This window comes from Vulpes lagopus, chromosome 3, assembly GCF_018345385.1.
Source record: "Vulpes lagopus strain Blue_001 chromosome 3, ASM1834538v1, whole genome shotgun sequence".
Lineage (NCBI taxonomy): Eukaryota > Metazoa > Chordata > Mammalia > Carnivora > Canidae > Vulpes > Vulpes lagopus.
Window position 1 is genome coordinate 64,881,632 of NC_054826.1, and position 25,045 is coordinate 64,906,676.

General features: G+C 39.1%; 2 protein-coding genes across 3 annotated transcripts in view; both read right to left on the reverse strand.

Annotated features, from left to right (window-relative positions):
* Nucleotides 1-7,012, reverse strand: part of OIT3 (oncoprotein induced transcript 3) — a 29,217-nt gene extending 22,205 nt beyond the window's left edge. The window contains exons 1-2 of the mRNA XM_041747212.1: nt 6,860-7,012; nt 3,580-3,717 (exon numbers count right to left, since the gene is read on the reverse strand). Of these exons, the coding sequence (XP_041603146.1) occupies nt 3,580-3,640 (61 nt within the window). The 5' untranslated portion in view covers nt 3,641-3,717; nt 6,860-7,012. The remainder of the gene's footprint in view (nt 1-3,579; nt 3,718-6,859) is intronic.
* A 1,825-nt stretch (nt 7,013-8,837) lies between these two features.
* The window catches only part of MCU (mitochondrial calcium uniporter), a 199,594-nt gene continuing 183,386 nt past the window's right edge, over nt 8,838-25,045 (reverse strand). Inside the window, exons 5-8 of one of the 2 annotated variants that reach the window (XM_041747214.1) lie at nt 20,178-20,338; nt 18,310-18,513; nt 12,567-12,683; nt 8,838-10,803 (exon numbers count right to left, since the gene is read on the reverse strand). In XM_041747214.1, coding sequence (XP_041603148.1) covers nt 10,783-10,803; nt 12,567-12,683; nt 18,310-18,513; nt 20,178-20,338 — 503 coding nt within the window. In that variant the 3' untranslated portion in view covers nt 8,838-10,782. Of the gene's footprint in view, nt 10,808-12,566; nt 12,684-18,309; nt 18,514-20,177; nt 20,339-25,045 lie in introns of both variants that reach the window. The other variant, XM_041747213.1, reaches the window with a different exon arrangement.

A 25,045-nucleotide genomic window follows, 5' to 3' on the forward strand; every position in this document is an offset into this window, starting at 1 on the left:
GAAATTCTGGAAAGGAACCCTAGCCAGAGAGTACTATCTTTTGTAACGCACATGAGGCTGACTTGCCTGACACTGTAGGCAGGGAATTCACATTAAGGCCGATACATTTTATAGGCAGAAAATACAGTTTTAGCAGATACTGCACGATAATTAAATGTGGATGGGCCATGATCATAAAATTTAAGTTGTCTAGAAAATATTTTGGATTTTCCCAGTCTACGTTTCAAACTCCAGTTCACTCTCTAAATTCAATCACGTGTAGAGGAGGGTGTAGCCTGGTGCTAATGGTCCCGAAGAGAATATGACGGTTTGGGACAGGAAATAAGTTGGCTATGGCATTTTCTGGAAATAACACATTTGCAGAGTTGCACATGGCAGGAGACACTCTCTCTCTTTTACAATGTCCCTGAGAGAGGTGCCTGGGCAGCTCAGTGGTTGAGCGTCTGGCTTCAGCTCAGGTGGTGATCCCGGGGTCCTGAGATCGAGTCCCGCATCAGTGTCCCCACAGGGAGCCTGCTTCTCCCTCTGCCTACCTCTCTGAGTCTCTCATGAATGAATAAATAAAATCTTAAAAAAAAAATGTCCCTGAGATATCCCAGCTGTGCCCTAGACCATATTTGATGTCACTTGAGGGCAGGAAATGTCCTCAAAGAGACTGTCTCTCCTCTCAAACAGGAAAAATTCTCTCATCTGTCCTCCCAGCTGCAGTTCTCTTCAGAAGCCTGGTTTCCAGGGCAATTTCGCAGGTGATTATAAATTCATAGAAATATTTGGTTGATCTCCTTGGCTCTAATTTTACAAGAAATGGTTAGGTACTCAACTCTTAATGGCTTTTGCAGAAATCCCTAAACCTCCCTCAATAACTATTTCATGATTTATAAAGTCTTTCCTTAAATTTAGCTGTCATTTCTTGTGCTCTCTGTTAAAAGTTCACTTCCTCTCATTGAAGGGGGGCTGATGGCACAAATAGGTGACAGGACGTCACCGACTATCTTCTGTAAAATAAATATATTTTTTAAGTCATCCACGCAATATTTTCTAACATTAAATAACCGGTCCGTCTGAATAACCCCTTCAGTCCTCTCATACCCAGGCCCGGGCAGGCTCGCCTCAGGGTCTCGGTGCCGAGCCTGGAAGCCGGGACTGGGCGCCCGGCGCGCTCCCTAACTGGGCGGTCCTCCCGGAGGCGCCAGCCCCACCCTGCTGTCGGGCCGGCCTGGGGGCTCCTCGGCCTTGACCGGGTACCCCATGGACGCCTGTGTCCCCCAAGGGCCGTCGGTGTGTGTGTCCCCAGGGCCGTCGGTGTGTGTGTCCCCCAGGGGCGTCGGTGTGTATCCCCCAGGGGTGTCGGTGTGTGTGTCCCCCAGGGGCGTCGGTGTGTATCCCCCAGGGGCGTCGGTGTGTGTGTCCCCCAGGGCCGTCGGTGTGTGTGTCCCCCAGGGGCGTCGGTGTGTGTGTCCCCAGGGCTGTCGGTGTGTGTGTCCCCCAGGGGCGTCGGTGTGTGTCCCCCAGGAGCGTCGGTGTGTGTGTCCCCAGGGCCGTCGGTGTGTGTGTCCCCCAGGGGCGTCGGTGTGTGTCCCCCAGGGGCGTCGGTGTGTGTGTCCCCCAGGGCCGTCGGTGTGTGTGTCCCCCAGGGGCGTCGGTGTGTGTGTCCCCAGGGCTGTCGGTGTGTGTGTCCCCCAGGGGCGTCGGTGTGTGTCCCCCAGGAGCGTCGGTGTGTGTGTCCCCAGGGCCGTCGGTGTGTGTGTCCCCAAGGGGCGTCGGTGTGTGTGTCCCCCAGGGGCGTCGGTGTGAGTGTCCCTAGGGCCGTCGGTGTGTGTCCCCCCAGGGGCGGCGGTGTGTCCCCCCAGGGCCCTCAGTGTGTGTCCCCCAGGACCGGCCCCTCGCAGCCAAGTGCGGAGCCAAGTGCGGAGGGACCCTGCCCCTCTGGCCCAGCCCAGCAGGTGGAGGCGACTCGGCCCCTCCAGCTAGGTCCTGAAGCTCCGGGTGCCCTTCCTTCCCTCTCCCTCCGTCCCCCTCTCCCCCTTTGCTTTCTGCTCCCTCCCCTCCTCTCCCTCCCTTTCTCTCCTTTTCTCTCACTTCCCCTCTCCTCCCAGGGAAGGCCCCCTCCCTGCTCCCCAGCGCCCAGAGTTTCTCTTTATCTCACTTTTGGCGTTGAGTCAAACATCCTAGAAGGGCTACAAAAAAATTAATAAAATAAAAAAGGTCTGGGAGGGAGATCTATGATGGGAACAAGAGGTACTAGAGGAAGGGTAAGCAATTAAAAATAAGAAGAAAGGGCAGTGGAAGTTGAGGGGTGGTGGGGGGCAGCCTTTGCTTAGGCAAGTCTTGTCTAGTTATTGGCAGCAGATACAGCGTGATTAAACTTAGTTCAAGACTTTTTCTAATAGACTTTTTTTTTTTTTATGTTTTAGATTTAGGACATACTTGAGAAAATAGTACAAAGAGTTTCCATATACTTGGTGCCCAGTTTCCCCTGTTATGAAACACCATACACTGGGGTGGTATCTTTTCCACAATTAATGATCCACTAGAAATACATTATTATTAACTCAAGTCCATAGTTTAGATTTCCTTTTTTTTCTTGCCTGTGTCTTTATTCCAGGATCCCATCCAGGAAACCAAATTACCCTAATTTTCACATCTTCTAGGGTCTCAAAGCCCATTTTTAATAGGTATCCTTAAAGGTGCTAGAGCAAGACCTGAGTTGCCCTGGAGAAATAAATTGGGGTCAATTAAACAGAGAAACGCCAAAGTGCCAAAAAGCATGGCTCTGTCCATCTCAACCTTCTCTCACTTCCAATTAGAACTTAAATTCTACTGGAAAAAGGAGAAATGTGTTAGTAACTGCAATTGAAACTTTGTTTTGCCTTGTTGGCCACTTTTGTGCCAAGCCCGAAAAGGGAAAGAGTTTAAGATTCTATGCAAAAGTCATATTTTTCAGATGTCCAGACCGAGAAGTTTGATTTATCCAGATCTGTGCCTTTCATGGGGATAGAGCTTTCATTCAGTGCTTTGTATTCACTAAAGAAGAAAAACTCGGGGATCCCTGGGTGGCGCAGCGGTTTGGCGCCTGCCTTTGGCCCAGGGCGCGATCCTGGAGACCCGGGATCGAATCCCACATCGGGCTCCGGGTGCATGGAGCCTGCTTCTCCCTCTGCCTGTGTCTCTGCCTCTCTCTCTCTCTCTGTGACTATCATAAATAAATAAAGATTAAAAAAAAAAAAAAAAAGAAGAAAAACTCTATCCTCAACTCTAAAGATTATATTTCTGCTTTCAAAGTTGGAATTATACAAGTGCCTATAATATAAAAAAGTTGTAATTCTTTTTACATGTACTCCAAGAAATATTTAACTAGTGGAAAGCTGTTGGATATGGCAGGTCCATGGAAATTCTGGATGCCCAGGCAAGAGGCTAATCGGAACATGAAACAGAAATTCTATGAAAATATATCTATTGTAGGTTATCATAGATTTTTACACTTTTCTAGAACCAGTACTTAAGATACTGGAACCTAACTCTTAATCTGGAAATAATAGCAAATTCCTACAACAAAAAGTTCGTTGTGCCAAGACTCACCCATTAGTGATACAGGTGTGATTGTGATGAAGAGGCAGGTGAGAAGCAGGAACTGAAGCATCCTTCTGGACAAGCCACCAGAACAGACTGGAAATCCTCTTAATTCCAGTCGTCCTTTGTCCCTTTCTTTTTCAAGCGCTTAAAAAAAAAAAAAAAAAAAAGGCCACTAGGCTCTTCTGAAAAAAGACTTTACAGTACTGGCCGGTGCCTTATCAGAGGAAGAGGATGAATGGGATAAGGTGTCCATTGCTCTGGCCTTGACCCCAGATAGAAACACTGCTTTACACTGTCAACAGGGTTACTGATATTTTTCTTTAGAGGGGAAAGAACCCATCACAATCCCTCATCCTCCTATTGTTTTCTCCCAAGAATTCCCTGCAACAAGGCCTCCAGTATCACATCCAGAAGGGAACTCTAAATGAGGGATGTCCCCTCATGTCAAAACCCTGTTTTGTGACTTCTAGGAATTAATTTCATGATGTAGCCCTACCATTGCTTACCAATGGGATAAAGCCAAATTGTTGCAACTGGTCATTAGGAAATGTCTTGGTCTGATGGTGAAGGAGTTTACAATAGCATACAAAAAAGTAGTAGTAGGGAAAGGTATGGAATGGGGGGACGACATTGTCTTGAAGCAAGCTCCTAAGTGTGTTCCGTTATGGTCTTTGGTCTCAAAACTTCCTAAAGAAACAAGGTTTAAGTTGTGTTTTTACCAATTCAAACAGCAATATCTCATGTTTTCGGAGTGCCTGCCTTCCCCAAATTTAAAATGGTTTAGTGTTATTTTACTAATTCTCACATTAAGATTGAGGTAGAGGCTTTGAATTAGGAACGACTCATTAAATTAACAACACTGAAAAGTGATGTTTACAAGGATTTTTTTAGACACAAGAGGCAAAATGAAGGGACCTATATAATATGTGCCCCCGGACAACAGAATGCCGGCTCCCTGGCATTCTATAGTGTTTGGACATCTGAGAATTGGCAAAGCACTATTACTGAAAATAATGTGAAGGGGAAGGACAAAAAGGAAGGTAGAGGGAAGGTTGTTTTTTTTTTTTTTTTTTTTACCATTCTTTTTTTAAAGTAGGCTTTGCACCCAACATGGGGCTTGAACTTACGACCCTGAGATCAAGGGTTGCATGCTTTGCCAACTGAGCCACTCAGGTGCCCAAAAAGTTTGTTTGTAAATACTATATGAAGGAAGGATCTGAATGAACCCCAAATTTCTCTTTCCTAATGTTACCTTGACCTGATGCTTTGGCCTCTGTCATTCTTACTCTTTCTCTCATCTGTGTTTCTTGTCTTAATAACCAAATTTCTAGTGACTGGGGAAGGAGTATTTATTGCTTTAGGAAGTAGTTCATTAGCTGGTCTTCTTAATCTCTTATCACAATGTTTTCCTACGCTAAGTGGCATTCAAATTATTGTGGCCCCTTTTCTCTAAGGGTTTTGGTTCAATTAAACATTAGTGCTTACTGGGGGCTAAGTGCCAAGCTGTCTCTGGTTTTTGACAGTGACTAAGGTAAAAGTGGTTCCCGGAAGTACAGAGTTTACAATCATCTAGAGTGGAAAGCTCTAGCAAGGGGTTTCCGGTGATCTAAATTTATAGTTGGCTACTTTATCACTAATGCTAGCAGAACACAGGCAACCTGACCATTTTTAGCTTATTAAGTTGCAATTTGATGATGGCAATGGATGATTCTGGGACTGAGGAACTGTTTCATTGCAGTTAATAGTGCTCTTAACAGAAAAAAACAAAACCCTGCAATTTCCTGTCCCAGAGAAACTATCTGAATGCTTCGTAAGTGTTACAGAGAAACAGAGGACGTGTGCATGAGATAAACCCAGATTTGCTGCCAGGATTGATTGCCAGAGTCAAGGACTTTTACCAGATAGCCCTTTGGTTCTGTAAACAAGCATTCCCAGGACGACAGGACCTCTTTTTTTTCCTTATTCCTATTTTTTCCTTTTTAGTTGACCTGCCCTCTCTTTTTAATCTTTTATGATGAAAAATTTCAAATGTATACAAAAGCATAAAGTACATACAAACACACAGCTGCAGATACTACTATTTTGTCAGTCTTATTTTATTTATACACCAAGATGAATTTCTAACATATGGCTTTTTTTTTTTTTTACAAAACTATGTCATTATTACGACTGTGAAAATTTAGTACCATCTAATATCCATTTCATATTTAAATTTCCCCAGTTGTTTCAAAAATTTCTTTGCATTGCTAGTTTGAGTCAGGATTCAAACAAAAACCATACATTGCATATGGTTGTGTCTCATATATTCTTTTAATCTAGAATGGTCCCCTTCTCCCCCAAGCCCCACATCCTTTGTTGAAGAAAGTCAGTTATTTGTCCTATAGAATGTCTCACATTCTGTATTTGTCTGACTGCTTCTTGGGATGTCTTTTGGCATCCCTTTTCCCATATAATTTTTATTTATGGGAATAAATATTTTATAAATAAAATATTTTTTATTTTTAAATAAAATATTATTTTTAAAATATTTTTTATTTTTAAATCCCATATAAGATTTATTTATTCATTCATTCATTCATGAGAGACACACAGAGAGAGAGAGGCAGAGACACAGGCAGAGGGAGAAGCAGGCTCCCTGTGGGGAGCCCGATGTGGAACTCCACCCCAGAGCTCTGGGATCACACCCTGAACTGAAGGCAGACGCTCAATCGCTGAGCCACCCAGGCATCCCCTTTTTCCATATAATGTTAATTCTTGTTCATATTTTAATTTTCCAAAGTATGTGCTATTAGAAATTAAAAACAAAAATACTCTGGTGACACTGAAAGAATTTAATGTACAGTGGGGGACATAAGTCAGTTAGGAGATAGATAAACCAGTCTGCTATTCAGGAAAGATCTGAGCTTACCTAACAATTTGAGAACTACCCGCATATAAATGGAGGAGGGGAGTGGGTGAGATCATCCATGGAAAATGGGGTCCAATATGAAACCTTGGAGAAGCCCAACATCAAAGATGTGGGCAAAGGAGGAGGATACTGCAAATGAGACCAAGAGGTAGTCAGAAATTTAAAGAAGGAAACCCAAGAGTAGAGTCATAGGAGCTGAGGACAGTTTCAAGAAAGAGGGATTGCTCAGTGGATGATGCATTTATAAAACATATGCAAATGAAAATTTACGAGACAGGTCATTTTATATTCAGTAGAATTCATTAAAATTCACCTATAAATTTGTCCTAAGGGAGTAACTATGTAGTACATTCTGGAAGACAAGGAGTTTGTACTTACTTGAGAGAGCAACTAACTAAAAATCCTTGGCAGTGATAAAAACAGATTAAAGGATATCCCTGGGTGGTTCAGCGGTTTAGCGCCTGCCTTTGGCCCAGGGCGCGATCCTGGAATCCCGGGATCGAGTCCCACGTCGGGCTCCTGGCACGGAGCCTGCTTCTCCCTCCTCCTGGGTCTCTGCCTCTCTCTCTCTCTATGTCTATCATAAATAAATAAATAAATAAATAAATAAATAAATAAATAAATCTTTAAAAAAAAAAAAAAAAACAGATCACAACTAGGGCATCTAGGTGGCGCAGTCAGTTGAGTGACCGACTCTTGATTTCGGCTCAGGTCACAATCTTGGGGTTGTGGGATTGAGCCCCATGTGGGGCTCTGTGCTCAGTGGGGTCTGTTTGAGATACTCTCTCTCCCTCCGCCTCTCCCTCTCTCTCAAGTAATGAATCTTTTTTTTTTTTTTAATATTTCATTTATCTGAGAGAGCAAGAGCAAGAGGGATCATAGAGGGAGGAAGAGAAGTCACTACCTGCTGAGCAGGGAGCCCAATGTGGGTCTTGACCCCAGGACCCTGGGATCATGACCTGAGCTAAAGGCAGCCGCTTAACTAAGCCACTCAGGAGCTCATTTTTGTTTTTGTAAGCATCTACTATGTGCTCATCACTACTCTCCTGCCCATAAGCAAGATGCAACAGTACATGTGACGTGAGCACTATTCCTTTCATTTACCATATTCACCATACTCACCAATCCTCTATCACTTGGTTTCGTTGTTGGTCATAGGATTCACTGGTGAGTTGTGATATAGATGTCCTGTGCTTCAGTTTCCTTTCTCTTTAAGGCATTGGTTTGACTAGACCAACAGTTCCCATCAAAATCACCAGGACTTACTAGGACAGATTGCTGGCCCCATGCCTAGTTTCTGATTCAGTAGGGATCAGAGAACTTGCATTTTTAACAAGGAGATACCAGGTTGCTGCTCCTGCAATCATACCATGAGAACCCTTTTTACTTTTCCAGCTCCAAAGGTCTATTACCTTTAGCAAACCTGCATTATCTACACTCGTTAATGGATTTAACTCTCCGTTATCTATCTCCACTGAAAAGTTTACTAACGCCTAACAGTGTTGTTGAATATGTAGACATTATTCTTTGAAATCAAACAATGGCTTAACGTTTTCAATCTTATCTTCTTACGCTTTACTTCTGTCTCAGGGATGTATTGGTTTGTTGTAGCTGCCAGGAGACTCTCAGTATATCTCACACTAAATATAGTCAGACATTTAACGTATGCTCTCTGATATGCCTCCAATGGACTAGTTAGCATGTGATATTTTCCTGTTTGGTGATCACTATTTGATTTGATCAAATTTGATAAAATTCTTAAAACAATGAATATTTAATCTTGGTTCATTCTTTTTATGTTTTATTTATTTGAGGAAAGAGAGAGAGAGGGTACTAGAGACAGAGCAGCATGAGTTGGGGGGGTAGCGGGGGAGGGAGAAGCAGGCTCCTCACTGAGCAAGGAGCCCGATGCCAGGGCTCCATCCCAGGACCCCAGGATCATGACCCGAGCCACCCAGGCATCTCTCTTGGTTCATTCTTGAACAACATTCTGAAGTCCAGGAGACCACATTAGGCAATCTGGTGGTCTGATATAATGGAAAAACTCCCTATTAATCAGGATACAAGTCTCAATACTGCCAGTGGCTTAATTTTAGCTGTAGAAGTCACTTAACCTCTGGTGGCTCTGAAAAATTAGGAAAATACTGACCATCTTAGATTTAGGAAGCATTAATGAAATGCCTATTTTTAAAATACAAGCTCTAGGAACCAACTTTAATTTCAAAATGGTATTTCTATAAGAATTAATTTTAAAAGTAAACAGTTTTCCACCTAGAATCACAGGAAAGTAAATTTTCTTGCTCTTGTTGGCTTTTTTTTTTTTTTTGGTTTTGCTTTAAAGAATAAGATGCTCTAATTCAAAAATTGAATAAGTATTTATTTTTCCAGAAGGTACATTGCTTTTTATACATATTTCATAAATGATACAGGATTTTACACATGTTCAATATTTTGCTATTTGTTTAAAGGACTTTTCTCCACATCTTCCCTCCCTTGCCTCCCACACACCCTGAAAGGATTTGCTTGTACATTACACTGTGCTGTTTCTTCTTAAAAACGCTGCACACAAACAGGATAAGTGACTTAAAAATAATTCACATAACTTAACAAAAATAAATGAGGGAAGGGGTTGAACGACCGGGGCGGGGGGGTACTGGAAGGAAGGGGCGACATGCATCCTTTCATTCCATCATGCCAGTGGAAGGGGTGGCGGCAGGAGCAGCAGCAGCGGCAGCGGTCCTGGCTGGCCTTCAACCTCTGCAAGGCACCTGGAGTCTGGGTTGTCATCGAAAGTGTTTCTTTTCATACACAATGATCCCAAAGGAGGAAGAAAATGAGAAAGAACCTCCTTGCCACAATGAGGAGGGGTGAATCATGTGAAAGAAAAAGCCAATTGGCTGTGTGGCAAGCCTCATCATCCTTTCCATCCTGCCCCCACAGTAGTTAAAAACAGGATATTAGACAGATTCCTTTGACTCTTCAAGTGCAGATGTCATCTGGAAATATGGTAGAAAATATTTTGATAGAGTATAAGATTAATTCTTCCTTCTCTCAATTTAAGATAAGAAAAAATAGGGTGAAGAGGGTAGGCTGAAGGAAGCCATAGAAATGTATTCCTGTATAAAGATAAATTGCACCCTTTGAGATCCACACACTTGATTTACAACTATTGAAGTGGTGGAGGTGGGGCGGGGGGTGGCTCACAAACAGTGTGGAAGTGTGTGTCCTTCAAGATTAACAAAGTCTCCAGACAAGGCAGCGCCATCTGGGGAGCTGGAATGCTGTCACACAAGCAGATCAACAGCAGTGAAATTACTCTGGTTTGAAATGGCTAGAGAGCCATGATTTTTAGCCAATTTGTAAACCTTAACATCTTCCTGATTTGGTAATACAGCTGAACACCCTCCTCTGATTTGAGTTATGGAGGGAGAGGGGACATCTCAGTAGGACAGTTAAATAAAGGAGGGAAGTTTTGCCTCCTCTTAAAGATTAATTAGTAAAAAACAAAACAAAACAAAACAACCTCATGCAGTGTTGCCAATGATTCCTAGATACTGATCCAGAGCACTGGAATATTACAGACATTTAAGAGGTATTATGGGGTAATCCAAAGTGTCAATTATCAAACAGTCTTAAGTTGGTTCCAACTATCATATGGATAAAATTACTGTAACCAACAGGAGTGGGTGGTCAGAAATGGGGCACAAATAGGAGAGATTCCTGGTAACTTGGCAGAGACTGGGTCCAATTTAAGATAAATGTTAATGACATGGGCTCAGACTTTGTTTGCCACCCACATATCTTGAGGATTTGCTTTTCTGATATATTTATTTACTCCTATGTCAAAAATAAGAAAAGTTAAATTAAAAAAAAATTAGAGCTGAGTTGGGTGCTGGTGTGTTACTGTTTTGCTGACCCTGCAAAGAAGATACAAGAAAGGAACACCCCAGCATCCTTTTCTCCCTATGAATCTCTCAACTATATAATGCATCATTTTCATCCAGAAACTAAGATGCTTGATTAAGACAATATTCACTAAGCCCTTTGAGCTTATGTTCCACAAAGCCTGATCCTTAGATTTTAACATTCCCTTCTTCCCTAAGATCCTTTTTGTTATTGTTTTTTAATTAAAGGTAAAAACCCTCTACCCCGACATGGCTCCCAGCTTCCACCTGCAATACTTTAATTAAAAAGGCAATAGTTCTAAACAGGTGTTCTTTCTGCCAGGATTCAGAGGCTCTTTGCAGATCAATCTTTTTCACCAATTTGTCGAAGGGGCAGATGTACTTGTAATGGGTCTCTCAGTCTCTTAAGGTCCATTTCTGCCTAAAATAGAAACAAAGGTGAGAAAAACTGGCTAGTGAAGCTTTCAATGATATTACTTCTCTTGAGAAAAGGAAATTGTCTTTTCTGCATCACTGTGAATCACAGAAATCATCTCAACTACTCTCAAAATAAGAGTGCCTCAGAAACAACGGGCTTTAAAGGCAGAGGACAGGGCAGTCCAGGTGGCTCAGCAGTTGAGTGTCTGCCTTTGGCCCAGGGCATGATCCTGAAGACCCGGGATTGAGTCCCACGTCGGGCTCCCTGCATGGAGCCTGCTTCTCCCTCTGCCTGTGTCTCTGCCTCTCTACATCTCTCATGAGTAAATAAATAAAATCTTAAAAAAAAAAAATAAAGGCAGAGGACAGCAAATGGGGACCAGAATGAAGTCTGTGCTGGCAGTTTCAGCTGTCAACAGAGCCTCCACAAGAGGCTGTGCTGTCCATAGGGCAGGACTTAGAGGCTCAAGAATGTGGAGAGCATCTGATATCCCCTGATGGCATTTCTCAAGAGAAAAGTCCTTTCACAGACCTTAACCTGATCCAGAGCTTTACTTTATGTTGCTCAAGACTTTAGTTGTTTCTCCAGTAGGTAAGTTTTTCGTGTAGTGATTTTAAAAACAGGGATGTGCTGACAACAGTGGCACTTTCAAAACTCACTCGGGCTGGGACCTCACCCCTGTGCAGCTGGATTATTAGGCTTAGGGCAGGGCTGAAGCATCTGTATTGTTAACAGCTCCAGAGATAATCTGATGCATTCTCTCTAGTTGAGAACCATCACACAGGGCAACAGTAGACACAAGTCCACTTGGGCCAAGGCAGGAAGACAGACTAAGCCTATTCAAAGTACAGCCCCATCACCAATAAGGGGCAGAGAAGAACAACCAAATATTACAGAGGATGGAAGAGCTTCTAGAGACTTTTAAAAAATCTCTGAAGTCACGTTAGACTACAGAGAAGAAGAATGAAGACTTACACACCAAAATCAAAGATATCAAAAGGAAGCAACACAGAAATTTGAAAGATGTAACTATTATGAAAATGAAATACATCAGTCTTTTTAAAAATAGCATCTTTTTTTTTTTTTTAATTTATTTATTTATGATAGTCATTACAGAGAGAGAGAGAGAGAGAGAGAGAGGCAGAGACATAGGCAGAGGGAGAAGCAGGCTCCATGCAGGGAGCCTGATGTGGGATTCGATCCCGGGTCTCCAGGATCGCGCCCTGGGCCAAAGGCAGGCGCTAAACTGCTGCGCCACCCAGGGATCCCTAAAAATAGCATCTTCTATTCAATAAACTGTGACTTGTGTCTGGCAAACATTTCCATTGGTCTCTCTTACCTGGATTTTATTTTTGCCCCATTACTACCACACATGTTAGGTGTGACATCTTTGGAAATTGTTATAAAAAAGATTTTTAAAAAGAGAGAAAAATTAAAATAGACCACTTTAGAGAAACATAAAGAAAAAAGGTAAAAAAAGCTCCACAAATTTCAATATGCTATGTGAGACCCATCACCTTTTCACCTGCTTGTGTTCTAAAACTTTACAACAAGGTGTCCATGCTAAAATAGACATTTTTATTAACTGAGGAATAATTAATATAGGAAGAGATGGGTGGGATCCTTTTCAGAGTTTATCCATCAAAGCACTATGGTTATGGATAATAGTAATAATAATAGTATAATAAAAAGAATTATTATTATAATATCATACCATATAAAATGGAGCTGGAATTTATTTTTATTTTTGGGGAAAACTTACCTGAGCAATTGCATCCTTGAGTTGATTATATTTCTCTAGGTCAAAACGTGACTTTTTGGCTCCTTTATGGAAAAATAATAAGTATTGTCTGTCTCTGGCTTCTGGATAAACATATTCCTACAAAAATAAAGGAGAAATTAAATTACTAGTTCTTAGAACACTATCTTTACAAAATGAACACTTACTAACTGTTGATTAGGTTCGATACATGTGCACACATATAAAATATATACAGATATGTGTGCTGTATTAAATATTTTATTTTTTTATTGTGAAACATACATGTAAGAGTACACACAACAAAAATGCACATCACAATGAATCATCTTATAACAAACAAGTTAATCATCATCAGATAAAGAAAATCTAATACTGCCAACAACCAGGTAGGCATCTTCCTGCCTCTTCCCAATTATTAATCTTTCCTTCCTCCCAAAACTCATCACTATCTTGCCTTTTATGGTAACTATTTTCTTGCATTCTTTACAACTTTCCAATTAAGCATGCATCCCCTTGCACTCTATGGCTTAATTTTATCTGTTTTTTTTTTTTTTTAATTTTATAAAAATGGAGTCAGACAGTAGGTATTGTACTTCTGCTCAATGTTTGTGATATTCATACTTTTGAGTCCACTTCCATTGCTATGTTAAATTCTACTGTATGACTACATCACAATTTATTTATCCATTTTACTAATGATAGAGTTTTGGGTTGTTTCAGGCTCTGCTATTATAAATAATACTGCCAAAAACATTTTGGGGCTTATCTCTTCTGTTGGATGTATACCTATAAGTGGAGATACTAGATCATCATAAGGTATGCCTGTGTTCAAATTAAGAAGTGACATCAAACAGGTTTCCAAATGGTGGTACCAGTTATACTCCCATCAGCAGTCTATGAGAGCTGCCATCATTCCATGTCCTTGCCAATAGTTAGTATTGCCAGTTAAAAAAATTTTTTAGCCATTCTGGTGTGTGTGCAGAAGTACCACCTCACTTTTCAAAAACAGCTTTACTAAGATATAAATCACATACCACACAATACACCTATTTAAAGCACAATGTTCAATGGTTTTTAGTGTATTCAGGAAGTTGCATAACCATCAGTACAATCAATTCTAGAAAATCTTCATTTTCCCCCCCCCAAAAATCCTGTACTCTAATAGTCACTTCCCACCTCCCTCAACATCTCCAATTCCAGGGAATGTCTCTATGGATTTGTCTATTCTGGACGTTTCATATAAATGGAATCATATAACATGCAGCCCTTCATGGTTGCCTTCTTTCAAGGTTCATCCATTTGCAGTATATATTGGTACTTCATTTCTTTTTGTTGCAAAGTAATATTTCATTGAATGGATATGCAACATTTTATTTATCCATTAATAAACTGATAGACATTTGGGTTGTTCCAATTTGACTGTTATGAATAATGCTGTTATGAATATACTTGTACAAGTTTTTCTGTGAACATGTTTTCATTTCTCTTGGAGATATATAGAATTTTCCTGATCACTCATAAGGCTGAGGCCTTTTTGTTTCATATATTACTGGCCATTTGAATTTCCTTGTTTAGATGTGCTTATTCAAATCTCTTGTCATCTTTTTCTATTGGGTTGTCTCTTTTTCTTACTGATTTACAGGCTTTTTTTTTTTTTTGATGAAACAAAATATATTTTATTTCAATTATACTAGCACAAGGCCCAGAAAGCCCATGGAGTTGCAAGGGGAATGCTTGGCACCATCAGCCAAAGCACACACCAGCCAGTCAGCACTTCCCGCTAGCACACGAGCCCCTCATCTGTATGATCTGGAGTAAGGCCGCCTGCACATCTTCGTCCATGTGACCCTGTGCAGCACTCAGAAGGTGTGTCCGATAAATCGCAATCATCTTTTGGTGCTGTCTGTCAGTGTCAGCCACCTGCTGCTGTAGAGACTTCACTTGGTGCTGCAGGGTGTCAATCAGCTGGCTCTGCTTCTTGCTGGGACTCCCGCTCGGGGAAGTGTTAATATACTCTGGTTATGGATCCTCTGTTGGATATATGTACTACAAATATCTCCTCCCAGCCTGTTAGCTCTTTTAATGGTGTTCTTTAATAAACAGAAGTTCTTAATTTTTTTTAAAGAGTCTATTTATTTATTTGAGAGAGAGAGACAGAGAGAGAGAGAGAAACAAGCAGTGGGGTGGGGGCAGATGGAGAGGGAGAGAAGCAGACTCCCTGCTGAGCAGGAAGCCTGATGTGAGTCTTGATCCCAGGACTCAGAGATCATGGCCTGAGCCAAAGGCAGACATTTAACTGACTGAGCCACCCAGGTGCCCCCAGAAGTTCTTAATTTTAATATAGTAGAATTTATCATTCTTATTTTCTTTTTTCTTTTTTTTAATTTTATTTTTAAGTATTCTCCACACTCAATGTGGGGCTTGAACTTACAACCTTGAGATCAAGAGTTGCATGCTCTACCTACTGAGCCAGCCAGGAGCCCTCTCCTAGAAGCTTTATTTTATTACCTTTCATATTTATTTATTTATTTTTTAAAGATTTATTTACTTATTCATGATAGACAGAGAGAGGGAGAGAGAGAGAGACAGAGAGACAGAGAGACAGAGAGGCAGAGACACAGGATCACGCCCTGGGCCAAAGGCAGGTGCCAAACTGCTGAGCCACCCAGGGATCCCCTACCTTTCATATTTTGATCTATAATCCATCTGGAATTAATTTTTGTTAATTACGGATGTGCAAAGATGGGATCGTTTCACTTTTGTTTTAATATGGATATTCAATTGTCCTAGCACCATTCATAGAAGAAGATTCTCCTTTCCTTGCAGCACTATCTTTTTAAAATCAAAAGTTCATTTATACCAGATCTGTTTCCACATTCTCTCATCTATTCCATTGGACTATTTGCCTTTGTGTCATTTTCTTAATTACTGTAGCATTATAAATAAAGCTATAGTCATCCATGTCTTGTAGTTTTCCAAAACTAGGAAAACCTAGTTTTCCTCAAGGGTTTACTGGCTTTTACATTTTCATAGAAATTCTAGAAGCAGCTTATTCAAATCTTTTCCCCTCCCCCATCTCCAAAATTGTTGGAATTTTGACTGGGATTGCACTGAAACAGATCAATTTGGATACAACTGACATATTTTAATATTTACTTTTCCAGTCTATGAATATGCTTATTCTACTTATGAAGTTTCCTTAAATTTTATGTTTTTCAACACAGAGGTCTTGTACGATTTACTTTTAGATATATTTTGCAGGATTTACTTATAGATTATTTAAAAGTCATTTTAAGTTGCGTCTTTTAAATTCTCATTTTATAATTGTTTGTTGCTGGTATACAGATATGCAATCGATTTATGTATGTTGACCTAGTATCTAGTAACCTTGTGAAACTCACAGATTCTAACCAATTATATGTACATGGCTTTGTATTTTTTTAGGTACAAAATCTTTGAATAACGTCAGTTTTCCTTCTTTCCAATCTTTTTTTTTTTTTCCTTCCTTTTCTTCTTCTTCCAGGGATGACTTCTGTTTGCTTCTGCCTGGAATCTATGAGCACTACCACTTTGGGATTACCACTCTTCTAGGAATATCTTAGTCTAATTTGAAGGACTTAGACAAACGAATATGGGCTACGGTTCAGAGAGAACCTACAACAGGTTCATCCTTATTCTACAATGGTAGCCATTAGAGGTTCCAAACCAAAGCCAACTCTATGGTTTGGGTTCTTCTAGACTATCAAGTATGGCTCAGCTTCTTGGTTTCTCAGTCTTACCCTGTTTTGTCAGCATAAATCCCCAGGGGAATAAGCACACCCAACATCAAGTTCACCTTCCTTTTCTTCAGGTCCTTGCATGGTAATTTTTGCTATCTTATAAGCTCTCTAGTGCCTATGGCAGATGTATTTTATGTTTTGTCTAACTATTCTAACTTTTCCTAATGGGAGGATTGGTCTGATTGCCCAGTATGCCATACAAGAAGCAGAAGTAAATACTGAATTATTCATGATTGATGATGACAGGTAATGGATTAATAGTAACTAAGGGAAACAGAAATAGAAAAAACTGAATGCCTCACCTCATAAGACATTAAGTCTAGTAGAGGGGTGAAGAAATTTTATGTGAATAAATATAATGCAAGATAGCATAGGATACGTGAAATGAGAGGCACAATGTGCTACAGGAATTCAGAAGGACCATTCAAAGTTGGCTGTAGGGAACTAGCCAAAGGTTTATGAAAGATAAGCATTAAGAAACCTTGAAATATAACAGGTAGAGATGAACAGGGAGAACTTTCCCAGCTGACAGAATGATGAGAAGGAATGAAGTGGTAGAAAACTCAGGGCATTTGGGGGAGTTAAGAATATAATTTGATTTGTTTAGAACACATGGTAAGTACACTGTGGGAATTGACACACCTTTGGAGAAGACAGAGAGCAACCAGTTATGAATATCAGGCTAGGGAGTTTGGACTTCAATCAATAGATAAAAAGAACCTATTAAAGGGGTGTGTATATAAGGAACAGGAACAGGGAAGAGAGGAGAGAGAGAAGGAAAGAAAAAAAGACAGACAGACAGCAAAGCCAAGTCCAGAGCTGTGATTAGACATGACTAATCTGGTTGTTTAATTCTGTTTACACAGAGTAATGAGTATGAGCCAGACATGGGACTTGGTGCTGGATACTCTGGGCAAATGATGGCAGGACATGAACAGTTTATCATCTCTCTTTTCTACTAAACAAATTTGGGAGGCCCAGAAAGGTTAAATAACATTCTTGAGCTTTCATTTTCTCACCCAGAAATAGGCCTATGACCAGTGTTCTAACAACAACAGACACAAAATGCCTATGTTCAATAGCAGCCATATAAAAATATAAGAGAAGCCATTCTCAACTTTCTTTTGATACCTAAGAATAGAGAAAAGGTTTCTCATGTATCATCATTCATCGCAAATGTTTTTTTTTATCAAGGGAGGTTGGATCTGTGTTGGCATCACACAGATAAAAATAAGTAATATTAAGTTCTTCATACTTTCTAAAGTGACACAGGGATTTTCAAGCTATTATAAAAATAACACTGGCAACAAAAATTATTTCTAGATACTGATATTTAATAAGTGAGTCTTGCCTCCTAGAGAATAGGACAGGCACATAAAGTGATTAGATACCTAATTTTCACCTATCTTCCAGGAAGTAAAAACAGTAACAAAGAAGCCTACCTATACTCTTAAGATACTTAGAGATAGCATAGAGTTGAGTTTAAATATCTGATCACCAACTTTCCATTCCAAAAATTCAATAAAAACAGAAAGCTTGAGACTACCCTATCCAACTTTCAAATTAACTACATGGTACACAAAAAGCCAGGCCAACTGGCTGAATAAGCTATCCTGTAGCTGATCATTCTTCTCCTTTGCCCTTTTATCCTATAACTTAGTGTGAATTTTTTCCTGAATTTAATGGTTTATATGGCTCATTTTATAATCTGTGAGGTTCATGAAGTCAGTAGCCATGATTTACCTCCCTATCTTTTAGCACCTAGAATAGGGGCTAATACACAATTATCATGCAGGTACGTGTGTGTGTGTGTGTGTGTGTGTGTGTGTGTGTGTGTGTGTAGGATAAAAGAGTGAGTACTTAAAGGGAACTGGCCTTAGAAAGAATATGAAAGAAAAGAGAATTACTTTGACAACCAAAACTTCATTAGCATCTCATAAAGTTACTTGAAGAGGAATTCTTACCTGGCGTGTCATTACAAAATATGCATACATCGCCATGGCACTTCCGTAAGTGATAAAGTAGGTGACTGGCTCCATGATGTCCCAGGAATATTCCCACCAGGTAAGCCGGGCCAAAATGCCAAACTGTGTGGCCATGTAGGCAAGTCCACCCCATAGCACCAAAGTGGTCCTCTTCTCAGCTTTTCTGCTAATCTCAATTCGTACCTACGGGGCACACATGATCAATCAACCATAAGGCATTTTAACATAGAACAAATTATAAATTTAAACTGTTCTACATTCACTGAAGAAATACGGCTCATAATCAAGACATATTAGCCTCTATTCTATTAAACGCAGATTGTCTTTCTAGATAGCATCTGTAGTTTTTACTGAGTATTTTATAGGAGTAACAATTTTCTTAGGATACTTATGTTTTATGTTTCACCCTAGAAGTAGATAAAAATATAGTGAAACTATGGGAATATGTTAGAGTCAACAACTCTTCATCCAACTACATAATTATCTTCTTTGAGGGCGAGATATGAAAACATGCCAGTATTCTCTTACTGTAGTATACAAGATTTAATTTGTCATCATTCTTTACTCAAGAGGTCTGCTGGGGCAGAACAGCACAGTGAGTCAGAGCATGGACTTTGTATTCAGAATGCCTGTGCCCAGGCCCCAATCTGTATATCATCATCAGTGTCATTACAGAGTTGTTCTGAGGACTAAATAATGGAACATAGATAAAATACTTGCACAATTCCTGGCACAGAATAAGTATTTAATAAAGGATGATAATTATTTTGTTATAGCTGGTACATTAAAAAAAGCTTTCCTTATATTCTGAAAATATCAAATTTAAATCTCATTCTCCTTTGTAACAGTTCAAGTTTAATTTATCACATTTCTAATGGTCTTAAATTTAATGAGAACAACCTTGAGATACATGTTCATTATTTTTAAGGAAATGAGAAAAAGCACAATATTAAGAGTATTTGTTCCCTTTGGTAATCTCTGATAGTCTAATTTCTGAAAATGAAAATATCTGCATCATTAAAAAATAAGAATGACACACTTACTATAAAACATCTAGAAAAATGTAAAAAAGAAAAATAAATCATCATCCTACCACTCCATTACCATTTTGGAATACATTCCTTTTGACATTTTTCCTGTGGTTTACATATACATATATATAAATATGCATAGCTATATGCACAACACATTTAAAAATCATATCATAGGGATCCCTGGGTGGCGCAGCGGTTTGGCACCTGCTTTTGGCCCAGGGTGCGATCCTGGAGACCCGGGATCGAATCCCACATCGGGCTCCCGGTGCATGGAGCCTTCTTCTCCCTCTGCCTGTGTCTCTGCCTCTCTCTCTCTCTCTCTCTCTCTGTGTGTGACTATCATAAATAAATAAAAAAATTAAAAAATCATATCATAGTATACACTAATGTGCACACTTTTATAATTTACTTTTCATAAAATAACATGCATATTCTTGTATTAGGGCTATATAATCATTTTTAACAGCTGCATAATATTCCATATAATATTGATCCCTGGCCAAAATCATTATTCACTACACCCACCACTTTTCTCAGTAATTTTTTCAATTTTTGTTTCAAAGATGGTAAATCTGGTTAAGGGGAGACATTTAGAGCTCAAAATTATATGCCATTATGAAGACTCAAAACTATTCCTTTTAAAGTTTTTTCTTAGCTTTGACTGAAATTTTTTTATAGTTTAGCTCCCAAAACTAAAGGATCAATTTGATTGACACAACTCAATTACCAAAAATGATCGAGGGGGGAGAAAGCAAACATATATGCTTTAGAAAATTACTGTTGAAGAGGAAAGTCTGTGATTTGAATTGGCACCTTTTCCAGGGGAGCCAGTTGTTCTTTGAGATCCTCTAATCTTTCAATAAGCTCCCTTTCCTTGTTTAACTGGTGCTGCTCGATGCACAGTGTAGTATACAGCTGCTGGACAAGTGTCTTTACATCATTCAGTGTTGCTGCATTTTCATGGCTTAAGAGGTCTGAAAAAAAGGGGTTACATTTTTTTAAATGTTTGCCTTAGATGGCACATTACTATTCCCAAGTCTGTTAGACAATAATAAAAATAAGACAGATTCATTTGCTACAGGGATGCCACCATCAGTTCAACTGAAGGAGAGTGATAGTTGCTTTTTAAGAAAGAGGTATCTACAAATCCTAGAAAGTCAATTCATATTTAGGCAACCTGAAAATTTTGAAGCCAACATATACCTTTATATTCTTAGAAGTCAAAATACTACAAATAAGGTTACAATAGTAATAATCTTCATAGGATAAAAACAAAATTTTAGGCAATATGTTAAAAACAAGCAGAAAGGTTCAGAATGTATCTAATTGTCATGCTTATCAAAATGCTTATCTATAATTTATCTGTGGTCTTGCCATTTTAATTGGTGATATTCCTCCTGTTTAACACCTAAGGAAAAAAATACACAGGATTTCAAATTTGCAAATACAAAAGTATAAATAAAAATACAATTATCCTAAAACTATTAGCTCCATAAACCTTTCCCCTAGCATACCAACTTTAATTTATTCCTGTTGGGAAAAGACACAGGATATAGCTGTTTGGACCTCAATATCATGTTTTAGAGGGCATGAAGTTAAGAACAATGATTTAAAGGGTAAAACATTAAATTCTTTGATTCAATACCCTTTTCTGTGAGTAGCATGTGTTTCCAGAAATCTAAAAATTATGTTTTGAGAATCTAATAAAAAATCTGCTGATCTCAGCTGTCAAAAGAATAAAAACAAAAAACACAAGAAAGAAAACTTTTGTTTTAAAACCTTATTAGAATAAATAAAATCTTTAAAAAAAAAAAAAAGGGCAGCCCCGGTGGCGCAGCGGTTTAGCGCTGCCTGCAGCCTGGGGGGAGATCCTGGGGACCTGGGATCGAGTCCCACATCGGGCTCCCTGCATGGTGCCTGCTTCTCCTTCTGCCTGTGTCTCTGCCTCTCTCTCTCTGTGTCTCTATGAATAAATAAATAAAATCTTTAAAAAAACAAAAACAAAAACAAAAAAAAACCTTATTAGCCTTAAATGAGACATTTTGTTACATACAGCATAAGGTCAGCCCTCACCTAAACAAAAATAAGCCATAGTCAGAATTAGTCATGTATTTAAACTTTCTTCAAGGATATCCTTTAGTACAGTTATCACAGAAATGCAATCAATGAAAAATTCAAATAAGGGTAGCAAATTGGATTAGAGAAGAGCTGATAAAGTAAAACAGGATATAGCACCTAGTAGAGCATCTTGCACACTTCAATAAATGTGTGCTGATTTAATGGGAACAGACAAAAGCAAGAACACTTTGAGTTCTAGAAGTCATCCATGTCAACAGGGTCTTCTTTGCACTGAAGTTGTAGCTCACATTTGCATATGGCTTTACACTCTCCAAAGTTACCAGAAGAGGAAGCTACACTCTAGAAGGCAGTAGCTTGTTTGGAATGTCACAGTGAAGTGATAGAGTCCATCCATGTCTCCTGACTCCATGACTGGAACTGAGTTATAATGTTTCTACTAGATCAATAACAATATTGCTCCTGAAAGCTTGGTCCCCTATCAAAAATACAACTCTTTAAGTAGTGATCAATTATCCATGGTTAACAAAATCTCTTCATCTATTATTTATATCATGTTATCCTCACAATAAAAAGCATGAGTAAATTTGGTAGCCAAAATTTATAAATGAGGAGTCTGAATCCTAGAGATAAGATTAACATATGTTTTTGTATTAGTTACTGATCTAGTCACTACAGAGGGAAAAAAATAATATAGGCAGTGGTTACTCTCTTTCATGAGGTCTAATAATAATTTTCACAGGAAGTTGCATAGCTAGCAGGGAATGGACAAAAATCTTCAGACTGGTAATCCAATGACTTTCCTATTGTATGCTCTTTCAATTTTAACTTTTTTTTTTTTTTTTTTTAAGATTTATTTTTTGAGGGGGGCAGGAGAAGGGACAGAAGGAGAGAGAATCTCAAGCTGAGCATGGAGCATGACAAGGGGGGGGGGCTCAATCCCACAACCCCAAATTCACAACCTGAGTCAGATGTTTAACCCTGAGCCACCCAGGTGCCCCCATTTTAACTTTCAATACTATAATGCTGTATTTGTGTAGAAGTCCAAGGAAGGATGGGAGGGAAGGAGGGGGAAGGATAGAGGAGGAAGAAAAGAGGAAAGGAGGCAAGTAAGCAAAACTAAATATCTTTTCTTCTTTCCTAATGAAATATGGACATGTTAATGATCAAATATGTGTAGATAATCATAATCTGAAAATCTATATAATTGGAAATCAGGCTTGGAATTTGTTTTACAAAATGTAAGTCTCTATGAGAATACTGTTCATTGAAAATTTGTTAGCTTAAAAATATTCGTATTATAGGTTCTGCTGTGTAGAACATTTATTTTTTACACCAATCTTGTCTTTTATGGCTTCTGGGTTTTATGTTATAGTTAGAAAGCTCTTTCTCAATCCAAGGTTACAAAAAATATTTCTGTTTTGATTGTATTTCAGTACTTTTAAATTTTTTCTTCTTCAAAATTTAAGTTTTTGATCCATTTACCCTTTGACACAGTCTATCACTTCCAGGTATTTTTCTTACATATACACTCATAGACTTCCTAAATGACACATATTTAAGATTATTTGACACTATAGTAAATACTATAGCAAAGGATTAAGATTACATAAAAGTCCATCAATAAGTTTCTAGATCCTTTCTTGTCTTTCTCTGTTTTGTGTTTTGCTGTTTTTCTTTAGTGATATATTTGGATTTTTTTTTCTTTTTGAAGTGTGTTTCTAATCTAGTTTATTGCACTCCTCATTCTGATTCCTTTTTAAAACTTTATTTATTTGAGAGAGAGTGAGGGAGAGGGAGATCATGAGCAGAAGAAGTAGGACAGCAGAGGGAGAGGTAGAAGCAGACTGCCCTGCTGAGCAGGGAGCCCACTGCAGGGCTCTAACCCAGGACCCTGAGATCATGACCTGAGATGAAGGCAGGTGCTTAACCAACTGAGCCACGCAGGCATCCCTGTTTGATTCCCTTTTAACTCTTTTTATCTCTATGGTAAAGTTCTCAGTAATATCTTCCATTCTTTTCTCAAGCCCAGAGAGTAATCTTATGATCACTGCTTTAAATTCTCCATCAGATATGTTACTTATATGTTTTGCTTAGATCTCCAGCGGCAGCCTTATCTTGTTTTTGCATTTGGGATAAATTTTTCTGTCTTCTCATTTTGTCTTAGTCTCTGCCTGCCTCTGTGTGTTACAAAAGTCAGTTATGTCTTTTTCTCCATCTACAATGTAGCCTCTTCCCTCCCCTCATCTTTTTTTAAAGATTTTATTTATTTATTTGAGAGAGTGAGACAGAGAGAGCAAGCATGAACAGGGGTAGAGACAGAGGGAGAGGGAGAAAAGGACTCTCCCTCTGAGAGAGGAGTCAGATGTGGGGCTCCATCCCAGGGCCCTAAGATTATGTCCTGAATCAAAGACAGATGCTTAACCAACTGAGACATCCAGATGCCCTACTGTTCTTTCTAGTTGTGGAGTTTGTTCTGTCTTTAGATTGATTTCTGAGGTATTTAAGAGGATTTGATAGGCATCTAGTTGTATTTGTGGGAGATGAGCCTAGGGTTCTCCTACTCCACCATCACCTTCCTCAGAATCCACTCTTACTTTTTTAGCTTCATTTACAGTTGTACAAGGTTGACTCAGTCCTATAACAATTATTTTATTCCACAATAATTATGTGGTTCTGCTTCCCCAGTTGAACCCTCACTGATACAAATACTATGTATGTATATATGTATGATATTATTTGCATACAAAGGGGGGGGGAATTTATGCATTTATATTTTCTTAAATGCATCAACAATGTCTGTCAGAAAACATAAGAAACTAAAAACAGTGCTTCCTCGTACAGAAGCAGCAAAAGGTGGATGTGGAACAAGGAAAAGAAGACTTTTTCCCATATATACTTTGATTTTGGGAGTTGAACTTTGTGAATGCACTATCTATTCTAAACAAATAAAAAACTTAATGTGTAATCAGATACTTTCTAACAGCAATGGAAAAAACCGTGAAATGATAATTTATAGATCAATCTCACAGATATCCAATTACTAAAGCCCCAGTAAACTCAAAAGAATTGGCTTTATTTTGTTAGATTTTTCTTGTCAGGAAGAACATGGTTCCAAGGTATTATCATGGTGGAAGAAAACATCAACCTCAAACCCTTTGACCTAGAAAAATATGCCCACATATTTGGAGATGAAATTATGAGAGAAGATAAATCTGCTAATGGCTTAACAACAACAGTTTTGGATGATCTGTGTATGCTTTACTACAAATGCAATTAGAAATTTTTAATGTTTTTGCACTTAACATCAGTGCCAGGAAATTAAGGTACAGAAAGGCAAAGAGATGTGTTAACATAATGGGTATTAAAAGTCTTAGTTACTAGAATGGTTTGAGAAGGACTTTGGTTGAGTCTCTGATAAAGTACTTATTGTTTTTATTTGGTTTGCGTGTTCAACTGTTTCTCTCAAGTCATTTACATCATTAAGAGAGAAGCAAGGTTTCCAGTAGCCTCTGGATGGATAAATGGGGAAAAGGGCTTAGTGAGAATCAAAATGATTCTCCTTAGCACAATAACTTTCAACAACCAGTGATTTAAATTATATT